The sequence below is a fragment of the Mustelus asterias genome, chromosome 9 (assembly GCF_964213995.1).
Source record: "Mustelus asterias chromosome 9, sMusAst1.hap1.1, whole genome shotgun sequence".
Classification (NCBI taxonomy): domain Eukaryota; kingdom Metazoa; phylum Chordata; class Chondrichthyes; order Carcharhiniformes; family Triakidae; genus Mustelus; species Mustelus asterias.
In genome coordinates, this window is record NC_135809.1 from 64,609,874 (window position 1) to 64,631,693 (window position 21,820).

The 21,820-nt window shown below is 43.7% G+C and overlaps 1 protein-coding gene across 1 annotated transcript; it reads right to left on the bottom strand.

Annotated features, from left to right (window-relative positions):
- Window positions 1-47: 47 nt before the first annotated feature.
- Window positions 48-21,541, bottom strand: LOC144498720 (wee1-like protein kinase 2-C). The gene is made up of 11 exons (XM_078220292.1): window positions 20,901-21,541; window positions 18,919-19,139; window positions 14,844-14,901; window positions 13,238-13,410; window positions 12,176-12,297; window positions 7,204-7,350; window positions 6,494-6,604; window positions 6,091-6,176; window positions 3,567-3,737; window positions 2,400-2,545; window positions 48-1,643 (listed from the first exon to the last, which is right to left on the bottom strand). Exons 1-11 carry the CDS (start codon window positions 21,225-21,227, stop codon window positions 1,487-1,489), a joined length of 1,719 nt encoding a protein of 572 aa, XP_078076418.1. The 5' UTR covers window positions 21,228-21,541; the 3' UTR covers window positions 48-1,486.
- Window positions 21,542-21,820: the final 279 nt, after the last annotated feature.

Genomic DNA, 21,820 nt, shown 5'->3' on the forward strand with positions numbered 1-21,820 from the left:
GTCATTTATAAAAATCACAAATAGCAGAGGACCCAGCACTGATCCTTGTAGTACACCGCTGGTAACTGGTCTCCTGTCTGAAAATTTTCCATCCACCACCACCACCCTGTCTTCTATGAGATAGCCAGTTACTTATCCAATCGGACAAGTTTCCCTCTATCCCACACCTCCTTACTTTCTTCATGAGCCGACCGAGAGGTAATGGTAGAGCTGTAAAGAATGTTGGTTAGGCCATGGCTGGCATACTGTGTGCAGTTCTGGTCACCTCACTATAAGGAGGATGTGATAGCACTAGAGATGGTTCACCAGGATGTTGCCTGGGATGGAGCATTTGAGTTACAACCAGACTAGAGTATGGACAGGGAGAGTAAGGAGCAGCTGTTCCCCTTGGTTCAGGGGTCAATCACAAGGGGACAGTTTAGTGTAAGGGGCAAGAGATTCAAGGGGAATTTGAGAAAAAGAATTTTCACTGAGGGTGGTGGGAATCTGGAATGCACTGCCTATTTGGATGAGCACTTGAAATAACATTCGAGGATATGGGAATGTGCCTTTAGTGGTAATTGTCAGTGCAGACTTGATGGGCTGAAGGGCCTTTTCTGCAATGTACGGCTAGGAGTAGCAGCAGCTTTGGACAGGGCTCCAAGAGTCAACCCTCCCTCATGCTACATGACACCAGCTGACCCAGAAAACAAGATTCCAAAGAATTCAATGAGAAGCACAGACAGGAATTATAAAAATTAAAACTTTAATTAGTTGATATCTCCACAGAACTCAATTATCCATTAAAATTAAATAAAATTAGATAAAACAAGGCTCTTCTATTGCCATTTACACAGTTTGAGACATTTCCCTTTCAAATATGTACTGTGAATAAAGATTCTGCTTTCCTCTAATTGAAATCAGACATGCTAACTTTCTTGGTAAAGGCTCACTCCAAACCACAGGGGCTGGAATATCCCATAATCAGAGAGGGGCAAGCTTAAAATCAAACCCACTGAAACGGGACAGGTCTGCTCTTGACATTTCTAACCAACAAATATATAGACAATTCAGACTAATTGCAAACATTTTTAATGCTTCAAGATCCCTCCCAAGAATGTTCCTGGAGTCTATAGATGAGCCATGGACAATTATTACTGTTTTGAGGGATTTTAAAAGCATTCCAAATATCTCTAACTATATGGTGATGGTTTATATCTTAGAGTGCATCAGCTCCTGGTGATGAAAACTAAACAAAGATTTAAAAGCTCAACAGGTTGTAGAGAACAGAATATAAAAATACTATTACACACACTGAAGTTGTGAAATTATCAAGAGAAGGGCTAAACATGATAGGTGATCAAGACTTATATTAAGACTCTTGGTTTAACAAAACTAGTCAAACTTCTGGTTTACATAGTCTTCATTTCACTTTGGGTAGAATGATTGAACTACAAATAGAAAGATCTATTGCCCCATTGAAGGCCGGTCATCCCCCTCCCAGTCCTCAGTATCCAACACAGTTAAAGCTCATTGACCGGCTGCTTCTGCCTCCCACTAGCCTTCGGCTTCTCTTCTCTGGAAGGATTGGTTTCTTGGCTGCATGCAGGGATTTAGGATCAGACTGTGGGAAATCCTGAGAGAGTTTGGCCTTCATCAACTCCCTAGAGATTTGGGAGAAAATACAGAAATTTAAAAAGGGAGCACCGAGCCCCAAGTACCAACATATTGTACAAGTCAACTTGGAGGCAATAGAAACAGATTTGTCTCAAGTCAGTTCTTCTGAAATCAGTACTGTCAGTTATTTGTTATTTAACATTATTCAGGGGTTAGATTGGGTGGGGGGGGGGGGTGGGGGGGGAACGAGATGGTGGTAATATCACTGGACTAAAGACTCAGATTCAAGCTTTGGGGACTTGGGTTCAAATCACCACAACAACAGTTGGTGCAATTTAAATTCTATTAAGAAAAGTGGTTTCAGTAATCAATTGTCATAAAAACACATCTGGTTCACTAATGTCCTTTAGGGAAGGTGCCAGCCTTACCTGGTTTGGCCTGTGTGTGACTCCAGACCCAAAGCAATGTGGGTCTTCGTAACTGCCCTCAGAAATATCTGAGTGAGACACTCAGAATGTTGCCCTGGTCAGTGATGCCAATATCAAGAACAAAAACATTCCCCAGCATTGAGGTGATGGGCAAAGCAGAATCACCTGGGTAACAGCACCAAGGAACACTGGAAAAGCCCCACTGAAATATCCATCTGTCAAACTGGAGTAAAGCCACCAGGTGAACATAGATGGGGAATGCTGCAATCGCAATCCAATCAAACTAGAGTTCTCCAAATGAAAACTCTCTCCACGGATGCTGCCAAACCTGCTGAGATTTTTCAGCACTGAATTTCTAGGTTTTGTTCTTCCTACCTCTCCAACATTGCTGTCCTGAAACGTTCCACATTCAACTCTTTCCGGAGCTGTGAGGCCAACTTCTTGGAATTCCTGCGAAGGACGGGGTGTCTGGTCAGTCCAGCCGAGGATGGTCTCTCCACAGGATTGGGGTGAATGAGGAGCTGAAAGAGAATACAGAGCCATTGTAAACAGACACATCGTGATGAACACAGCCACTGTAAACAATTCTATAGTTCTATGATTCTAACATTTCACAATTATTGAATGCCTCAAGAGCTTTACAGTCAATTAAGGACTTAGCTGTGGTAATGTAGGAAACAGCAGCCAATAAGCACTCAGGGAACAGTTGTCAAATAGCCATGTGATAATCAAATTACATTTTTGCAATGTCGATTGAGGGATAAATATTGGCCAGGACATTGGGAATAACTCCCCTGCTCCTCCAAGTACCATGCCATCTTTTACATTCACACAAGACTGATGGGTCCTAATTTCTTATCTGAGAAATGGTATCTCTGTTGGCACAGCACTCCTCCAATACTGCACTAGAGCATTAGCCTTGATTTTTGTGCTCAAGCCCTGGTGAATGTGTGTGCTAGCAATCGAGTCATGGAGGACATCAGATTCTTTGGTGCAGGGGTGGAGGAGCTGAACCTTCACTCTGCATTCAGCATTGGCTCTGGACATGTTCATTAAAGTGCACAACTCCACAAGACTGTAGGAACAGAGGTAGGCTATCTGGTCCATTGGGTCTGTCCGTCATTCAATGAGATCATGACTGATCTGATTTCCCACCTTACCCCAATAACCTTCACTGATTAAAAATAGTCTCTCTCATCTATCTCAGCCTTGAGCACAACTCTGCCTCTACATCCCTCTGTGGTAAAGAATTCTACAGATTCACTACCCTCAGAAGAAATTCCTCCTCATTTGTCTTAAATGAGTGACCCTTTACTGAGATTATGCCCTCTGGTCCTAGACTCTCCCACAAGGATAAACAATTTTTCAGCATCTACCTTGTCAATCTTCCTGAGACTCCTATAAGTCTCAATAAAGGTCACCTCATTCTACTAAACACCAATGAGTACAGGCCCCAAGCTACTTAATATCTCCAGAGACAAATCAACCCTGGTCCCACGTTAGATTTATCAAAATCATAAAAATTACAACTAATTTACTTACTTCCAACAGGTTGAAAAAGTCATGTGACAGCTGCTGAGGAATTGTGGGAAGGTTACCCTTCCTGATGTAATGCCAAGCTATGTCATTCTGAGGCAGTTCCTCTGCTCCTGCAGCCAGTACCATAGTGAGACCTAATGCGAAGATATCAGCTTTGGGCAGGCTTGAATAGTCCTGAAGGATCAGAATGCATCAGTCACATTTTTGCAACCCAAAGGAAGAATTGCATTTACATTGGATATATTAACTTGCTTTATGGCCCTGTTCTAGAAAACACCATCTCAAACAAGGAGACAATGACCAGATTGCCCTTGAAAATAGGGATGCTGTAGAATCCATACAGTGCAGGAGGCTGCCATTTGGTCCAGAGTCTGCACTAACAATCCCACCCATGCCCTATCCCTGTAACCCCACTTATTTACCCCGCTAATCCCCCTGACACTAAGGGGCAATTTAGCATGGCCAATCAACCTAACCTACACATCTTTTGGAATGTGGAAAGAAACCAGAGCGCCTGGAGGAAACTCATGCAGACTGGGAGAATGTGCAAACTCCACACAGACAGTGACCAGAGGCTGGAATTGAACCGAGGTCCCTGGCACTGCAAAGCATCAGTACTAACCATGTTGTTTAAGGGATTAAAATTGGTTGTGACATCTACATTGCCCCTGGGTATTGGAGAGAGAGACACCCAGGGTGGCATGGCAGTTAGCACTGCTGCCTCACAGCGCGGGTCAGTGTGTGGAGTTTGCACATTCTCCCCGTGTCTGCGTGGATTTCCTCTGGGTGCTCTGGTTTCCTCCCAGTCCGAAAGGCTGCTGATTAAGTGCATTGGCCATGCTAAATTCTGCCTCAGTGTACCCAAACAGACACTGGTGTGGCGCCATCTGAAAATCAGCAGCTCTGACAATGCAGCACTTGCTCAGTACACTGCTGTACCTGGATTCTCTCCAGAGAATTCCAGTTCAGGTATTCGGACACCTGGAAGAAAGCAAGACTACAAATTCAGCAAAATTGACTTTACATTGTACTAAATATCAAGTAGAATATCAGCTTATTTCTAACATGTTCCTCTGGAAATGCTGATCTGTGCTGTCATTTATTAAAAACTGTCCTACAAGGATATACACCAATTATTGCTATAATTCTTATAACTTTCTCAAACAAGCATTGGATAAAACTCCCCCACATCCTATTTTAGCTGGGTGATCCAGAACAGACCATCACTGCTGTGAATCTCAGAAATCCCAGCCATTTGGTATTGGAGTAAAGTGAAACACTTGCCAGTGTTCTGCCATTTTGTTTTCAGTAAAGAATCTAGTCATGTTGAAAGCCAGGTTCCCACCAAGGTCTGTGTGTGTGTAATGTATCACACATTGAAATAAAAAGGCTAAACACTGAACATTGATTATTTTTTAATTAGCTGTGTGAACTTGCAGTTTAAAGGAGAGATTGGAACCCATGCAGTACATTTAAAAGGAATATTGGTTGCAGGACACAATAGGTGTGGGAAGTGATACACATATGTAAATAGAGCAACCACATGGACTGTCACAGTTCATCACCATTTTACAGGGAACTGGTCTCTATTCCAAACATTAAAACTGGCGAAATAATTCAACTCAATTTAAGGTCATGGGACAGTTCAAGGTAGAGGCAAGATAAACTGATTGCAAATTGGTTTATACCAATTTCCCTTCCAGCACCTTCCAAACCCATGATACTACCATCTAGAAAGACAAGGGTGGCAGACACCTGGGAACACCATCACCTGCATGTTCCCTTCCATGCCCGACTTGAAAGTTATATTGCTGGGTCAAAATCATGGAATTCCTTCCCTAACAACTGTGGGTGTACGACACCACACTGACTGCAGTGATTAAAGACAGCAGCTCACCACCAGCTTGAGGGCAATTAGGGATAGGTGATAAATGTTGGCCTAGCTAACACCACCCACATGCCATGAATAAATTTAAAAAGGCAGCCATTTATAGGCAGTTCCAACATGGACTTGAGCAAAAGTGCTCAGGAGAGAGCTCCTGAAGGAGGTTAGTTAAATCCCAAAGATAAATGAACATTGTAGATGGTACACACAGCCTCTCTTCAAAGTCTGAACTAGTGGATTTGAGAGAATTCAGCAAAGTATTTTGAAAGCAAATGGAATAATTTTCTGAAGAGGGGACAGCAGGGAAAAAGCAGAGTGGGACTCAGAGTGCTTTCAGAGAACCAAGGTGGTCACAATTTCAGTATTCTTTGTTTTAAGATCTTCTCTGCACAATAATATTTTTGAAATGTTGTATTGCTGTGCAGGCAAAAGATCGATCTTCAGCCCTCTTGTAGAAGAGCTGATCAGGCTAACTATTTCTCAGACAGATGGGGTCAACAAGATTAAAGGGAAAGTGTAAAGGTAGACCAGGGACTCTAATAGGAATGGAGGGGGTCTGTCACATTTTCCAACACTTGCCATTCCAACCCCTAGTTTGAAGGGGAAGCTGCCCTTAGCCACATTTCTCTCAGTTGGACTTGCCTCTTGCAAGACCTCATTTGCCAAGAAACGGCTGTCTCCTTCCTCCACTTGTGGATTACAGATGGATGTCACATGACCAAGGTCACCTGAAAGGCAGAGACGTTTCAGTGAGCAGTCAAAAAGAAACAAAGCTACATGCTGAGTAACAAGTGAAATTAAATTGAGTCAGTATTAGCATTCCAAACTATTGGCCAATGGGGAACATGCAGCAAATAAAGAAAAACTGAAGCCAGGGTGGAAACTAGCAGGATTTCAAGTCTTAAATCAAATTAAGACGGCAAGATTTCTGCCACCAATTCCTTTTCTTGGAGATCCCAAGATTCCCTTACTCATTGAACTGGCTCCCAAGGACAGGTATTCAGTTAAACTGCACCCCCAATGTCTCTGCAGCTATCAGACATACCAATTTTGTACAGTATGTTGGTGGCCAAGGCACCCTCCTCATCAGCATCACTGTCCTCTTCTACACATCCAACCACATCGGGTGTGACTCTTTGACAGATGAAGATGTTACCTAAGGGATACAAGCAACAAATAGCAACACTATTACTGAATAAATCTTCACTAGAGGTATGGGGGGGTGGGGGGGGGGGGGGGGGGTGAATTTAAACTCAAGAATTGGAAAACCAGCTGTAATTTTGATGCCAACCAATAGGAGGCATCCAAATGAACAGCACTGGATTCACACCTCCTCCAGTGTTCAACAACCCTTCAGCTCAAAGCGTCTGAAGAAGCGAGAAGCAACCCTTGCAGGTATCTTCAGCCTTAACACTGATGCATTCCAGTGTGGTTCCTTCAATCTGTTTCAGTGACCAGTACAAGATTAACATTTCCCACTCTACATTCACTCAGTGAACCTAGTTAAATAGACTAAGGGAACAACACACTTAACATCCACGTTTGAGTGCCCAGTATACGATTAACACTTCAATTATGCATCCGTTCACTAAGCCCAGTTTAAGAGGGAATCTCTCAAGTCGGTAATGAAAATATTGAAAGTTTTATATGTAGCTGGTTCGGTCTCAAATTTAGAAATAGTTTGTTAAATTCTTGGCATCAAGCACACAAGTGCTTGTCCTCTCCCTCCAATTCATACTGAACCCCAATACTCACTTGGCTTGATGTCCATATGAACGAGGCTGGAGCTGTGAATGTACTTCAATCCCATTGAAACCTGCAGTAGAATTTCCTTCAGCTCACCCTCGGCCAGTAATATTTCTTCTTTGTTGTTCTCCATCAGTGCATCTGCCAGACTGCCCCCTGAAATTCCACCAGATCCACGTGAGGGAGGCGAAATCAAAAGGTATAGCACACACCATTTCATCACTTCTCTGAATGAGATCAGGAAATGGCTGACTAGAGTGAAATCGACCACCCACATTATATCAAATCTCAAAGGAAATCCCCAAGGATTCACCCCAATTCAGAAATGGACTGGTTCAGGATTAAATTAACTTGAGCAGAAACATACAGCATGTCCTCACTCCACCCTCCAAAGGTCAGTGAAACAGGTGCCCCACATAAATCAAACAATTTGTTAATCAAGAGACAGATCACTTCGCCAAGGGGAAGGTCTCAGATTTAAAATAGACTCAAAGAACATATTGTTTAGTATCAAATCTCACCAAACCAAACATTCTTTTATCCACTGAACTGGCTAAACTATTGTTCATGATCCTCAAGACACCACCAGTCACTTCCTTTCCATATGATTGCATACCCATTATTAACTGCCTAACCAGATAAATAATTACCTTCAATTCAGCCTTAATTTTAACTAACAGTCTCTATGTGGAACCTCAAATGCCTTCTGGAAGTCCATATACCGCAGAAACCATCCTTTCCAAATCAATGTTAACTCAGAGGCCTAATAACACTGGTAGTGCCCTTACTGCTGGATCTAAAGCCCCAGGTTAGAGTCTAAACACCTTGTTGGGCATGGAAGGAGCATTCAAAGTGGTTTAATGGGCTGATAATCAGCTCCAAAATCCTTCCACCATTTTCCCACTTTCCCAGAGTAGGAGAACAGTATGTGTGTGAAGATACACAAACATGGTTGTGGGGAATTTATGGAAGGACAGATAGTGGACAAAGTGGTCTATGGCTTCTGAACTGCATGCACTGGGAGAGTTGATCTTCCTGGAGGAAATCAGATCCATTTAGAACTTTTTGTTTAAACATACGGTTTTGATAACTTGGTGTTCTAGTCCTTAATTCATTATTAGGTTTCCTGAAATGTCTGATATTATTCACCTCAGCAAAGACTAACACCAATTATTCAATAAATCTGCCATTTCAGTATTACTAAACCCCATTTTTAAAGGGCTCACAAGAGACCTAGTCTTATGCTGCTAAAGACTGTAGATTCTGCTAAAGTTAGCTTTCTAACAGTCACTTAGGAATACAAGAACTTGAATGCTGATTGGTTATTGAAGCCTGGTGCCAGTTTTGAATTGAGTGAGAAGCCTGCAGTTCCCATTGGAATGCCACAACCAATCAGCACCCTTTTCTCCTGTAGTGTAAATTGTGATTGGTTGAAATTTGGTACTTGTGTTGGACCTGAAGAGTGCAAGATAAAAAAAAACCTCTGACACGTTGAGTTTCCCAACCTTTTTAAACTCTTTATAAATGTTGAATATTTTAACTCCCAATGGTGGCCGACTTCCAACTGTGTCAAATAGCCAAGATGTCAAACCCTTCCAAAGCTGTCTTTGGTCTGCAATAATACATTTCTTGTCCTCCAGTACAAGAAATAATTATTGGAGACTCAAAGTGGCACAGTGAAATTGTGCTGGGCTCATAACCCAGAGGTCGATGGATTGAAACTTTTCAGTAACAGCAAAAAAACTCGAATTTGGGAGAGACCCCCTAACTGCAACTGCTTTACTGTTACCTGAACTCTACAAAAATTAGTGTAGGATCTCAGCCTAGTCAGGTGCTGCCTCCTGGTCACACCTTTGATTTGTCTATAGGGACCAGTTAACATGTGGTTTGGGTAAACTTTACACACTGCAGGTTTGTTTTAAAAAATTGAACTCCTGCCTCCTATCCCCCAATAGGAGCTCTTCCTTGCAAAAACATTTGAAGGAGCAGAGAGATTTTGGGGTCCAATTAACAATGTTTTAACTAACAGGTCCAAAAGAGCCAATAGAATGTTGGCCTTTACCTCACAGCGACTGCAATGAAATGAGTGCAAGTTATTTACAATACGCACTGGGTTTGATTGCATTAGAATTCTGGGAACAGCATTTCAGGAAAGATGCATTAACCTTGGACCAGGTGCAGCAGGGTCCCCAGATCCAAGGCTGAAAGCAGTAAATGACAAGAACTTGTATTCCCTTCTGTAATCAAATATCTAAATTAGAGTCAGAGGTTTACAGCTTTGAAACAGGCCCATCAGCCCAACCTGTCCATGCTATCCAGTTGCCCATTTTTTAACCATTAAGCTAGTCACAAATCCCTCTACATCCATCTCACCCATGTAACTGTCTAAATGCTCTTTAAGAAAAATTATACCTGCCTCTACTACAGCTGGCAGCTCATTCCAGACTCTCGCCACCCTCTGAACCCTATGCCCTCTGGTTTTAGATGTGTCTACATTTGGGAAAAGATGTTATCTCTGCCCCTCATTAATTTCATAGGCCTCTAAGATCACCCCTAAGCCTCCTACAATCTGGGGGGAAAAAAAGAATCCACATCATGACTACCATCGACGCCGCAAACTGCCGGCTCCAAGTGGAGAGGATCTCCAAGAAGATTGCACATATCGACACAGACATCAAGTTTCTACAAACATGCAAGAGACTTCTTATGGAAAAAAAGAATCCCAGTCTATCCAGCCTCTCCTTGTATCTCAAACTATCAAGTCCCTGTAGAATCCTAGTAAATCTTTTCTGCACCCTTTCTAGCTTAATAGCTGATGGTGTACAGTTCTGGTCACCCTAAGTGTAGCCTTACCAATGTCTTGTATAACTTCAACAAGACGTCCCAACTCCTGTATTCAATGTTCTAACCAATGAAACCAAGCATGTCAATGCCTTCTTCACCACTGTCCACCTGTGACTCCACTTTCAAGGAGCTATGAACCTGTAGCTCTAGATCTGATCTATAAAACTCTTTCCAACACCATTCTTAACTGAGCAGTCTCACCCTGGTACAATCTACCAAAATGCATCACCTTGCATTTATCTAAATTAAACTCGATCTGCCATTCTCAGCCCACTGGCCCAATTCATAGAATCCCTAGTGCAGGAGGAGGCCATTTGGCCCAGAGCCTGCACTGACCACAATCCCACCCAAATTAACTGGTCAAAATCCCATTGCAATCCTAGATAATCCTCTTCATTATCCAACTATGCCACCAATCTTGGTGTCGTCTGCAAACTTACTAACCAATCATGCCTCCTAAATCATCCAAATCATTAATATAAATGACAAATAACAGTGGACCCAACACTGATCCCTGAGGCACACTGCTGGTCACAGGCCTCCAGTTTGAAAAACAACCCTCTACAACCACCCTCTGTCTTCTGTCATCAAGTCAATTTTGTATCCAATTGGCTACTTCACCCTGGATCTTGACAAATTTAACCTTATGCAACAACCTACCACGTGGTACCTTGTCAAAGGCCTTGCTAAAGTCCATGTAGACAACGTCAACTGCACTGCCCTCATCTACCTTCTTGGTTAACTTTTCAAACTTAAAATTTGTCAGACATGATTTTTCCACAAAGCTATGCTGACTGTCCCTAAACATTTCTTGCCTCAAATGCCTGGAGATTCTGTCTCAGAATATCTTCCAACAACTTACCCACTACAGGTGAGGCTCACCAGCCTGTAGTTCCCAGACTTTTCCCTGCAGCTCTTTTTAAACAAAGGAACATTTGTCACCCTCTAATCTTCAGGCACCTCACCTGTGGCTATCGATGATTCAAATATCTCTGCTAGGGGACTTGCAATTTCCTCCCTAGCTTCCCACAACCTGGGATTTATCTACCTTGACGCGCTTTAAGACTTCCAGCACCTCCTTCTCTAATATGTACACTCCTCAAGACATCATTATTTATTTCCCCAAGTTCCCCAACATCTATGCCTTTCTCAACAGTAAATACTGATGAGAAATATTCATTTAGGATTTCACCCATCTCTTGTGGCTGCACAATAGATGACCTTGATCCTTAAGAGGCCTTATTCTCTCCCTAGTTACTCTTTCGCCCTTTATATGCATTTGCAGAAGCTCTTTGGATTCTCCTTTGCTTTATCTGCCAAAGCAATCTCATGTTCCTTTTTGCCCTCCTGATTTCTCTCAACTCTGCTATACTCTTCAAGGGATCATACACCTCCTCCTTCTTCTTGACCAGGGCCTCAATATCCCGAGTCATCCAGGGGTCCCTACTTCTACCAGCCTTGCCCTTCACTCAAAGGAAAGCGCTTACCCCGTGCATTTTAAGATGACCCAAAGTAATGATGGGCAACCTAGGCTGGTGAGTGGGCTGTATGATTGAAATCTGGCATGTCCACAAACTATGAATAAAATTAATTACATTTAATGCACAAATGAGTTATAGAATGCTTATAAGTTAATAGAACTACCCACTTCAAATGACAAATAATAAATATTTACACAGTGCTTGGCTTTTGGGCAATGTGTGTTCACTTCATATATGTTTCACTTCAGTCATAGCAGTCAGAACATCAGTGGAATATGGCAACTCTGCATGTGGGCAACAGTCACAATATTTCATGGCTACACTCCAAACCCAGATGGGCCACATCTGGCTCCCAGGCCACTGAAATCTTCTCCATTTACCCATTTCCTCAAAATTAGGACAAGACCAAGGACATTCAGCAGAAGCATTTGTTTTACATGCAAAGGGCAGTGGAAATCTAGAACCATCCATCAAAGATGTTAAGGTTGGGGGCGAACTGGGAAATATCAAAACTGACACCAATACAATTTGCGAAGATCAAGGATTACAGAACCAAGACATGTAAATGGGATTGAGATACCTGTTCAGGAGAGTGGCTGTGTCCTTGCCCTCCAGTGAACCAATCACTAGGTTTGTCAGATGCTGGTGGTCCTTACCGTTACAATATTCATTCTGTATCAGCATGTGATCATCCTCTGCCCAAGCTGAATAGTATCGCACCACATGGGGATGATGTCCTAGCACCGCATGTGCATAAACCTCACGGAGTGCAATCTGCCTGCAGATTAAACAGTCAGCACCCAGATTACAACAACCTGGTTTCAATCTGCGGGCAGGCCCTACCCCGACTTATCCGGATTTGTTTTAAAATAATTGACTCATTATTCTACAACATCAGGACAGAGCATCAATGGTAGAGAGAATGGAAGATTTATATTCAATCTCATTACTTTCCAGCTCTTTTGAACCAAAGGAGGGTTTTCCCAAGTGTGGAAACTTGCCAATTTGCACACAGGTCCCATAAACAGTGAGATAAAAATGACCAGAGCACTCAGTGGCAGGGCTGCAGAATAATATTGGCAAGATCCACTCCACCCAAGCATTAACATCCACCCGATGGGGGTAGATAGGCCCTCAGTTTTGTGCTCATGCAACAGATGTACCTCCAGCAATCCATACCATCGTTGGGCTGTATTTTCAAGTATCTAATGGGATTTGAACCTGCAACATTCTGACAGAGGTGCAAGTACTACCCACTGAAGCAAAGATAAGACTCATGCTCTCAGTGCACACAGGCCATATCGTTGAGGTAGATTCGCTGCAGTCAATTCAGGGCATTAACCATAGAATCCCTACAGTGCACAAGGACAGCATTCAGCGAGTCTGCAGCAACTCTCCAAAAGCATACTGCCAGGGCCCTCCCCTCCAACTTATCCCCAGTAACCCTGTGCATTTAGCTTAGCCCATCTTTGGTCTGTGGGAGGAAACCGGAGCACATGGATGAAACCCATGCAGACATGGGGAGAATGACTGTGTGGAGTTTGCACAGTCATCCAAGGCCAGAATTGAACCCAGGTCCCTGGCGCTGAGGCAGCAGTGCTAACCACTGTGCTAACCACTGTGCTGCCATTATTGGAAACAAGGCGAATTATTTACTTCTGTTCATTTCCAGCTGAATAAAGTAAACTGGAACAAGATCCCGGTAGCTTGATACATACTCATCGACCGAGCCAGAGAGGGGTCTTTTCAGCCGTTTGATGGCATACAGGCAACCATCCAGTCGCTTCACACATTTAAACACTGCACCAAACTCCCCACAGCCAATCTTCTCCAATTCGTAAAACTCCATGGCATAACGAGAGCCCATGCCACTCTCACGGAGGTTTAATCTCTGGAAGAGGAAAAACAAGAGAAACCCATTTACTGAGACAATGGGGTCTTTTCATTTATTGGGATGTGCACATCACTGATCAGCATTTATCACTCATCCTGAGCTGCTCTCAGGATGGTGGCAGGGAATTTATGAACTGCCAGAGCCCACATGGGTGAAAACAGGTGCAATGCTGTTAGGGAGAATAATCCACAATTTTGACCCAGTGATGGAGGAGGAATGGGGCAGGATGGTGTGCAGCAAGGACCCAACCACTCACAAGAACCCCAAAAGCACATTGGTGAACTACCTGGTGGGACACCTGCTATCCTTTCACAGTCTAGCCAATACATGACTCCAGTCCCACATCAATGCAGTCAGACTAACTGCCCTCAGAAAATGGCCCTGTAACTGGTTTTCAAATCAATGGGTAGCTTCTCCCAGAGAAGATGGGGAGAAGCCCAAATGATGTCACCAAGTTCAGTCGAAGCTTGTGTCTGGCATTCAATCAGGACAAACACCAGAATGCCAAATTTCAAAGGATCACAATTTATACTACAGGAGAAAAGTGCTGATTGGCACGGCAACTCCAATTGGCTTCAGCCAAGTTGACTTGCCAATGAAGTAGTATCCTCTTCTGCTGATCTATTGAAATTCAGCATTCTTGTGTTTCTCCTAACACCATCATTGATTCAGTTTTGCTATCATTCAAGCCTTGGACAGGCAGCTCTACCCTCCCAAATTAACCCCCTCTTATTTCACTTTCACTCCCCCCCCGCCCCCACAACACCCATTATATTTCCAACAACATTTATTTCACAAATTCTATTTTCCAATACCTGGAAGCCCTCTACAAACTCAACCATTCCCAGAACAAGTGCCATTGTTCAGAATGCACAATACAGGGTAGGCAGACTGACTGGTCAAATGGACAGACATAACTGGATGCACTTAAAACTGTCTCACAATGCAATATCACGTAAATGGTACTTTGAGGGCTTGCAAGAGTAGTATTAGTGTGGCGGGTGCCATATACACAAACTTGTTGCCCAGGAGAAAACATGGGATAGCTAGCTCCAGAAACAGGGTTACTGCAAACAGCAAGTAAAAGGTTTAGTACAAGTTTCCAATCTCTGGTTAAGATTCAGCTGGAGGTTTTGTTTTTAATTCATTTGTGGGACATGGGTGTCACTGGCTGGCCAGCATTTATTTACCCTTATTATTAGTTACCCTTGTTCGGAAGCCAGTTAAGTCAACCACATTGCTGTGGCTTTGGAGTCACATGTAGGCCAGGCATTTTATCAAATTCAACCATCTGCTGTTGTGGTGCTTTTCAAACCCAGTTCCATTAGCTGAGTTTCTAGATTAATAGTCTGGTGCTAATACTAGGCCATCATCCCCATTCTATGGAGCATTGCTGAGGTAAGGGAGTTGCATAGCCTCAATGCCCTCACCTTTGAATGCAGCAGTGATTCCTCAGTCAAGTCTCCATCTCTGGTTTCAATATCTTGCCTAAAAAGTAAAATTAAAACAAACTTCAAATCCTAGGCCATAGACATTCTCATGAAGTGCTGATTATGGCCGCAGCAAGCTGCACATTATACAGACATCCAGGACTGCAAGTGGAGAGGTGACAAACTCTGTACTTGGAGTTTAGAAGGATGAGGGGGATCTTATTGAAGCTTACAGGATACTGCAAGGCTTAGATAGAATTGATGTGGAGAGGATGTTTCCACTAGTAGGAAAAACTAGAACCAGAGGACACAACCTCAGACTAAAGGGACGATCCTTTAAAACAGAGATGAGGAGAAATTTCTTCAGCCAGAGTGGTGAATCTGTGAAACTCTTTACTGCAGAAGGCTGTGGAGGCCAGGTCATTGAGTGTCTTTAAGACAGATAGGTAGGTTCTTGATTAATATGGGGATATGGGGAAAAGGCAGGGGAATGGGGATTTTTTTTTAAAAATCAGCCATGATTGAATGGCAGAGCAGACCTGATGGGCTGAATGGCCTAATTCTGCTCCTATGTCTTATGGTCTAAACTGGATTGTATTCTCTGGAACTTAGAAGGTTTAAGGGAAGATTGTGAAAGTTTGGTATTAGGGCCCCAAGTAAACGGGACAAAAACTATTTCCACTGGGTAGGACAATCTAGGGAGAAATCTCTGGAAATTGAATATGAAATTTAAAGAGAACATGCTAGAACTTTACAAAAATCATTGATTAGACCTCAGTTGAAGCATTGGGGACAATTCAGAGAACCACACTTCAGGAAATAGTACGGAGGTTTATCAGGACATCGTCAGGAGTGCAGGACTTCAGAAACTTCAAAGGAGATTGGAAAAGTTAGGATTGCTCTCATTGGAGCAGAGAAGATTTCCAAGATAGATGCTATAAGAGTGGAGAAAAACTATTCCCTCTCGAGTAGGTCAATAACTAGGGATTATAGATTCAAAATTGGTGGAGAGATTATTTTTAAACACCCAGAATCTGGATTGTTCTACCTGAAAGACAGATGAAACTTCTAGTTTCAAAGAGTTGGATAATCAAGGATGATGAAATTACAGGTTTCCAGACAAAAAGCAGGGATATGGGACTAAGCATAACCATGGGCCAAATGACCTCCTAAACAAGTTTGTATAATTTTATGAATTCCATTCAAAATCCTAAACACCTCAATCCCAAACATTCCTTAACCTTCTACATTCAGGAAATACTCTAATTCGTGGAGCCTCAGTGACAGTCAGGAGGTGCCATGCCAATTCACAAAAATCCAATATAATCCTCCTCCAGTGTGGTGCCCAGACTGTCTACAGCAATGGAGAGGTGGTCTCATTAGGGCTACACAACTGCAGCAAAACTACTTCCTGCATTAGAACCCTTCAAACACAACGCAGCCTTATCCTTGTGAATACATTTGTACTTGTTATAACTCACTGAGCAAGGGAGGAATCTGCAGCCAGTTCGTATACTCAAGAATAATGCCCTAACCTTTCTCCAGTGAGTAACAGCTGCTCTCATTGAGAACTAGAGCACTGACAGGATTGTAACATCTACCATGTTTTATTAAACAATCTCCATTTCAAACATTTTGGTATTTTTGATCTGAATTGAATGGCCTCACACTTGCCTGCATTGAAATCTATTTGCCACAATCTTGCTCAATTGGTCTATCAATGTCTCAATTTTATGCTTTTATTTACACTCTTGCCATTGTATCAATCTGACATTCCACCAGTATTTTTTTTTAAAATTCATTTGTGGATGACTGACCAGCCAACATTTATTGACCATCCTTAGTTGGGCATGGAGAGCAGTTGAGTGTCAATCACATTGCTGAGTTGTATGCAGGCCAGACAAGGACAGCAGATTTCCTTCCTTAAAAAAGGACACTAGTGAACCAGATGGGTTTTTCCAGCGATAAACAATGGCTTCATGGTCATCAGTAGATTTTTAATTCCAGATATTTTTATTGAATTCAAATTCCATCATCAGCCATGGCAGGATTTTGAACCCAGGTCCCAGAACATTAGCAGAGTTTCTGAATTACTAGTCTAGCAATAATATCACTAGGCCAACGCCTCCGCTCAAAACTCTTTATAATAAAACAGAGCCACAAGTCACTGCCTTCCAATTCAGGTATATGCTTATTAATCCCACTTGGTCTTTCACTACTAATCAGTTCCTAACCAGCTCTCACCATGTGCACGAACTTTAGTTTTAGCTAACAAAAGGACAACTGATTGTAACAGTTTAGTACTTTAACTCGCTATAAACGGGGCAGTGTAGGCACAATCCTGCAGTTGTACAGATTGATGTGACGATGCCAGCATTGGACTGGGGTAAACACAGCAAGAAGTCAGAAACCTCACAACACCAGGTTAAAGTCCAACAGGTTTATTTGGTAGCACAAGCCAGTGGCTTTCGGAGCACTGCTCCTTCATCACGGATTCGTGAAGGGCAAGTCGTGCCTCACAAATTTGATAAGTGTGTTGATGAAGGTAGGGCAGTTGATGTCATATACATGGATTTTAGTAAGGCGTTTGATAAGGTCCCCCATGGTCGGCTTATGATGAAAGTGAGGAGGTGTGGGATAGAGGGAAAGTTGGCCGATTGGATAGGTAACTGGCTGTCTGATCGAAGACAGAGGGTGGTGGTCGATGGAAAATTTTCGGATTGGAGGCAGGTTGCTAGCGGAGTGCCGCAGGGATCAATGCTTGGTCCTCTGCTCTTTGTGATTTTTATTAATGACTTAGAGGAGGGGGCTGAAGGGTGGATCAGTAAATTTGCTGATGACACCAAGATTGGTGGAGTAGTGGATGAGGTGGAGGGCTGTTGTAGGCTGCAAAGAGACATAGATAGGATGCAAAGCTGGGCTGAAAAATGGCAAATGGAGTTTAACCCTGATAAGTGTGAGGTGATTCATTTTGGTAGGATTAATTTAAATGTGGATTACAGGGTCAAAGGTAGGGTTCTGAAGACTGTGGAGGAACAGAGAGATCTTGGGGTTCATATCCACAGATCTCTAAAGGTTGCCACTCAAGTGGATAGAGCTGTGAAGAAGGCCTATAGTGTGTTAGCTTTTATTAACAGGGGGTTTGAGTTTAAGAGCCGTGGGGTTATGCTGCAACTGTACAGGACCTTGGTGAGACCACATTTGGAATATTGTGTGCAGTTCTGGTCACCTCACTATAAGAAGGATGTGGAAGCGCTGGAAAGAGTGCAGAGGAGATTTACCAGGATGCTGCCTGGTTTGGAGGGTAGGTCTTATGAGGAAAGGTTGAGGGAGCTAGGGCTGTTCTCTCTGGAGCGGAGGAGGCTGAGGGGAGACTTAATAGAGGTTTATAAAATGATGAAAGGGATAGATAGAGTGAACGTTCAAAGACTATTTCCTCAGGTGGATGGAGCTATGACAAGGGGGCATAACTATAGGGTTCGTGGTGGGAGATACAGGAAGGATATCAGAGGTAGGTTCTTTATGCAGAGAGTGGTTGGGGTGTGGAATGGACTGCCTGCAGTGATAGTGGAGTCAGACACTTTAGGAACATTTAAGCGGTTATTGGATAGGCACATGGAGCACACCAGGATGATAGGGAGTGGGATAGCTTAATCTTGGTTTCAGATAAAGCTCGGCACAACATCGTGGGCCGAAGGGCCTGTTCTGTGCTGTACTGTTCTATGTTCTATCAGGTAAGTGGGAGTTCTGATGTACAGATTGGGCAGCCTATGTTTTAACACCACTGTACAAGGTATAAAACTACCCTATGTTTTGACAGCAGTGTCAGGCTAAATGAGGTGGAGATGCCGGGCTTAGAGCTTCGAAAGCTTGTGTGGCTTTTGCTACCAAATAAACCTGTTGGACTTTAACCTTGTGTTGTTAAACTTCTTACTGAGGCTAAATGAGGACAGAGGACAACAGATACTTTGACCATTGTTTGCAGAGTTCAAGTCAACCTGGCTCATTCACAATCTCAGCTCAGATAAAGGCAATTGCCAACTGATTACACCCAAGAACTTGAAGCCACGTTTACCTGCCCCTTTCTTCGATCCTTTTCTTCCTTTTTCCGGTTTTCGCACTCATAACCTCAGGGGTGAGGCCCAGTTCATGGTACAGAGTTGGGGTGAAAGGGTTCACATTCACCGATGGAACCCGGAGACGTTCAGGGTCAGCAAAAAACCCCAGCGGCCGGCGGATCCTAGAGATTGGGCCCTTGGTGGCAGTCGAGAGCTGGCCAGCCTTGGAGAAGAGGCTCTGAAAATAAAATGGAGTGTAACTTCTCTAGATTCAAGGGAGAGGAGCAATGGTAGGAAATTCATTTGTGGTGTGGTGTGGAACAGGAGGCCCAGATTCTTAGTTACTGGCACCAAAATGTGACACCTCTTGTGAACAGTAAGAAATCTCACAACACCAGGTTAAAGTCCAACAGGTTTATTTGAAGTCACAAGCTTTCGGAGCACTGTTCCTTCGTCAGGTGACCTTGGACTTTAACCTGGTGTTGGGAGACTGCTTACTGTGCCCACCTCGGTCCAACGGCATCTCCGCATCATGGCCTCTTGTGAAGGTCACTATCAATTTGGTTGCAAGATGATTCCTATACTCAAAGCAATACAAGTTTAAATAACTTGTGTCTAAATCCCTGTGGCCCTTGTATCAGAAGTCAATCTAAAAACATCTAGCCACAAACTATTGTGCATTAAATATTCCAAGGGGCTGCAGGTATTTTATAAAGCAAAATTTGACACACCCACGTGAGGGACATTAGATTAAACCGACGAAAGCATGGGTCACAGGAGATTAAGAAGCATTTTAAATGGAGGAAAGGGAGCTGGTTGAGGTGGAGGGGTTCAGGGAAGTAGAGGGAGAGCCCCAAGCAGCCACAACAGAAAATTGGAAATGCTCAGTGGGTCAGAATTAGAGGAGCGCAGATAGCCAAGGATGGATATTAGATAGGGAGAGGCGATAGAGGGATTTGAAAAACCAGGAGAATTCTCAAAATCACAACTTTGTTTAAATGGAGGTTGTGTGGGTCAGAAAGCACAGCAATGGCTGAAGTTGTGGCTAACTCTTCACTGATATGAAGCAACCCAACTCACCACTATTTAGAGTCAGATGTTAAGGCATTGAAACAGGCCCTTCAGTCCAATTTGTCCTTGCTGCCCAGTTTTTAAACCACTAAGCTAGTCCGAATTGCCCACATTTAACCCATATCTCTCTATACTCACGTAACGGTCTGCTACTGCCTCTGACAGCTCATTCTAGACACTCACCACCCAGTGCAAAAAAACTGCCCCTCTGGACCCTTTTGTATCTCTCCCCTTAAACCTATGTCCTCTAGTTTTAGACTCCCCTACCTTTGGGAAAAGATTTGACTAGGGTGGCACAGTAGCACAGTGGTTAGCACTGCTGCTTCACAGCTCCAGGGACCTGGGTTCGATTCCCGGCTTAGGTCACTATCTGTGTGGAGTTTGCACATTCTCCTCGTGTCTGCGTGGGTTTCCTCCGGGTGCTCCAGTTTCCTCCCACGTTCCAAAGATGTGCAGGTTAGGTTGATTGGCTATGCTTAAAAAAATAGTTGCCCCTTAGTGCCCTGAGATGTGTAGGTTAGAGGGATTAGTGGGCAAAATATGTAGGGATATGGGGGTAGGGCCTGGGTGGGATTGTGGTCGGTGCAGACTCGATGGGCCGAATGGTCTCTTTCTGTACTGTAGGGTTTCTATGATTTCTATCTACGTTATCAATGCCCCTCAATGTTTTATAGACCTCTAAGATCATCCCTAAGCTTTCTTTAAACACTAAAGGAGAATAAAATAGGCCACCTGGCATCAACCTAGATTGGGGAGACAAAGGCACACCACCTTGTAAGAATCTAGGGACCTCTTCCATCCAAGGTCAGTTTTGTTTGTTTACACTCTTATCATAGTATCGATGTGACACCAGTAAACTTGCTTTTCCATTGTGTTATCCAGTAGTGAACATAATGGAGGGGGACATTGAGGAGACTGTGGCACCCACCTTGGGAGTGTAAGGGGTATCACAGAGCCGCAGCTTCCTCCAGTTCATGCAGTCGATGGGAGTTCCGGGACACTCACTCCTCCCGGGCAGGCGAACCCTCCTGGGGCTCAGGGGCGGCCACCTCTCCCCAGACGGTGCAGCCAACTCGGCACCGACTGGGAAGCGGCTGAAGGGGGAGACACAAGCTCGCCTGGACGCCGAGGAGACGGCAGCTTCTTCCCGGACTCGGAGGAAGTCAGAGAAGTTCAGCACCTCCTGGTCGTCCTCCTCCTCCTCGCTGGAGAACTGCAGCTTCTGGGCGATGGCACTGAGAGCCAAGCGGCTCATCTCGCAGCCCTGCGGTGACTCTGTACCTCTGGGGGGAATGGAGACTCCCACTGGTGCTGTCCACTTGGAAAGGGGCTTTGGGTGGAGTGGGATTAGCTGCACTTCCCGCTTTCTCCAAAATATCAATTGGACTTTCACCAATATCTCTTCCCCCAATTGAACAAGCCCCCTTCTCCTCTCGGGCACTATAGTTTCCCCCACCCTTCTCTCTCACTTGAATTTTACTCCCTGACTCTCATTCATCTCTTTTGTAACCAACCCCGACTGCGTCATTGAGGCGGGACAGTTCCAGTGTGTCAGTTTCGCCCGGGTTCTGTCAATATCCGGTTCTGTTTGCTGTGTCTAGTCATAGTGAACTCAGTTCTGTCAGATGGGGTGCAATGCCAACTTTAGAATTTATTATTGTGAGATGGCATTTTGAGAGTGTAATGTATTTTTGCATTTGTAAATTGTTTGATAAATGGAGTGGGGTGCAATGCCTTTTCTTGTCAGCTTGAATCTTGTTTATCTCTCTTGTAGGGAATTGGATTCAATTTGTATTTGACTTTTGGAGCAAGTAGGGAGATGGATTAAGGGTCTGCCAGTCCACTCTG

Coding starts and splice junctions, on each gene's coding strand:
- LOC144498720 (XM_078220292.1), bottom strand. CDS start 21,227: ATGAGCCGCTTGGCTCTCAGTGCCATCGCCCAGAAGCTGCAGTTCTCC. Junction 7,351..12,175: donor ACAGAATGAATATTGTAACG/GTAAGGACCACC, acceptor GTGGAATTTCAG/GGGGCAGTCTGGCAGATGCA. Junction 2,546..3,566: donor ACTTTTTCAACCTGTTGGAA/GTAAGTAAATTA, acceptor ATTCTCTTTCAG/CTCCTCATTCACCCCAATCC.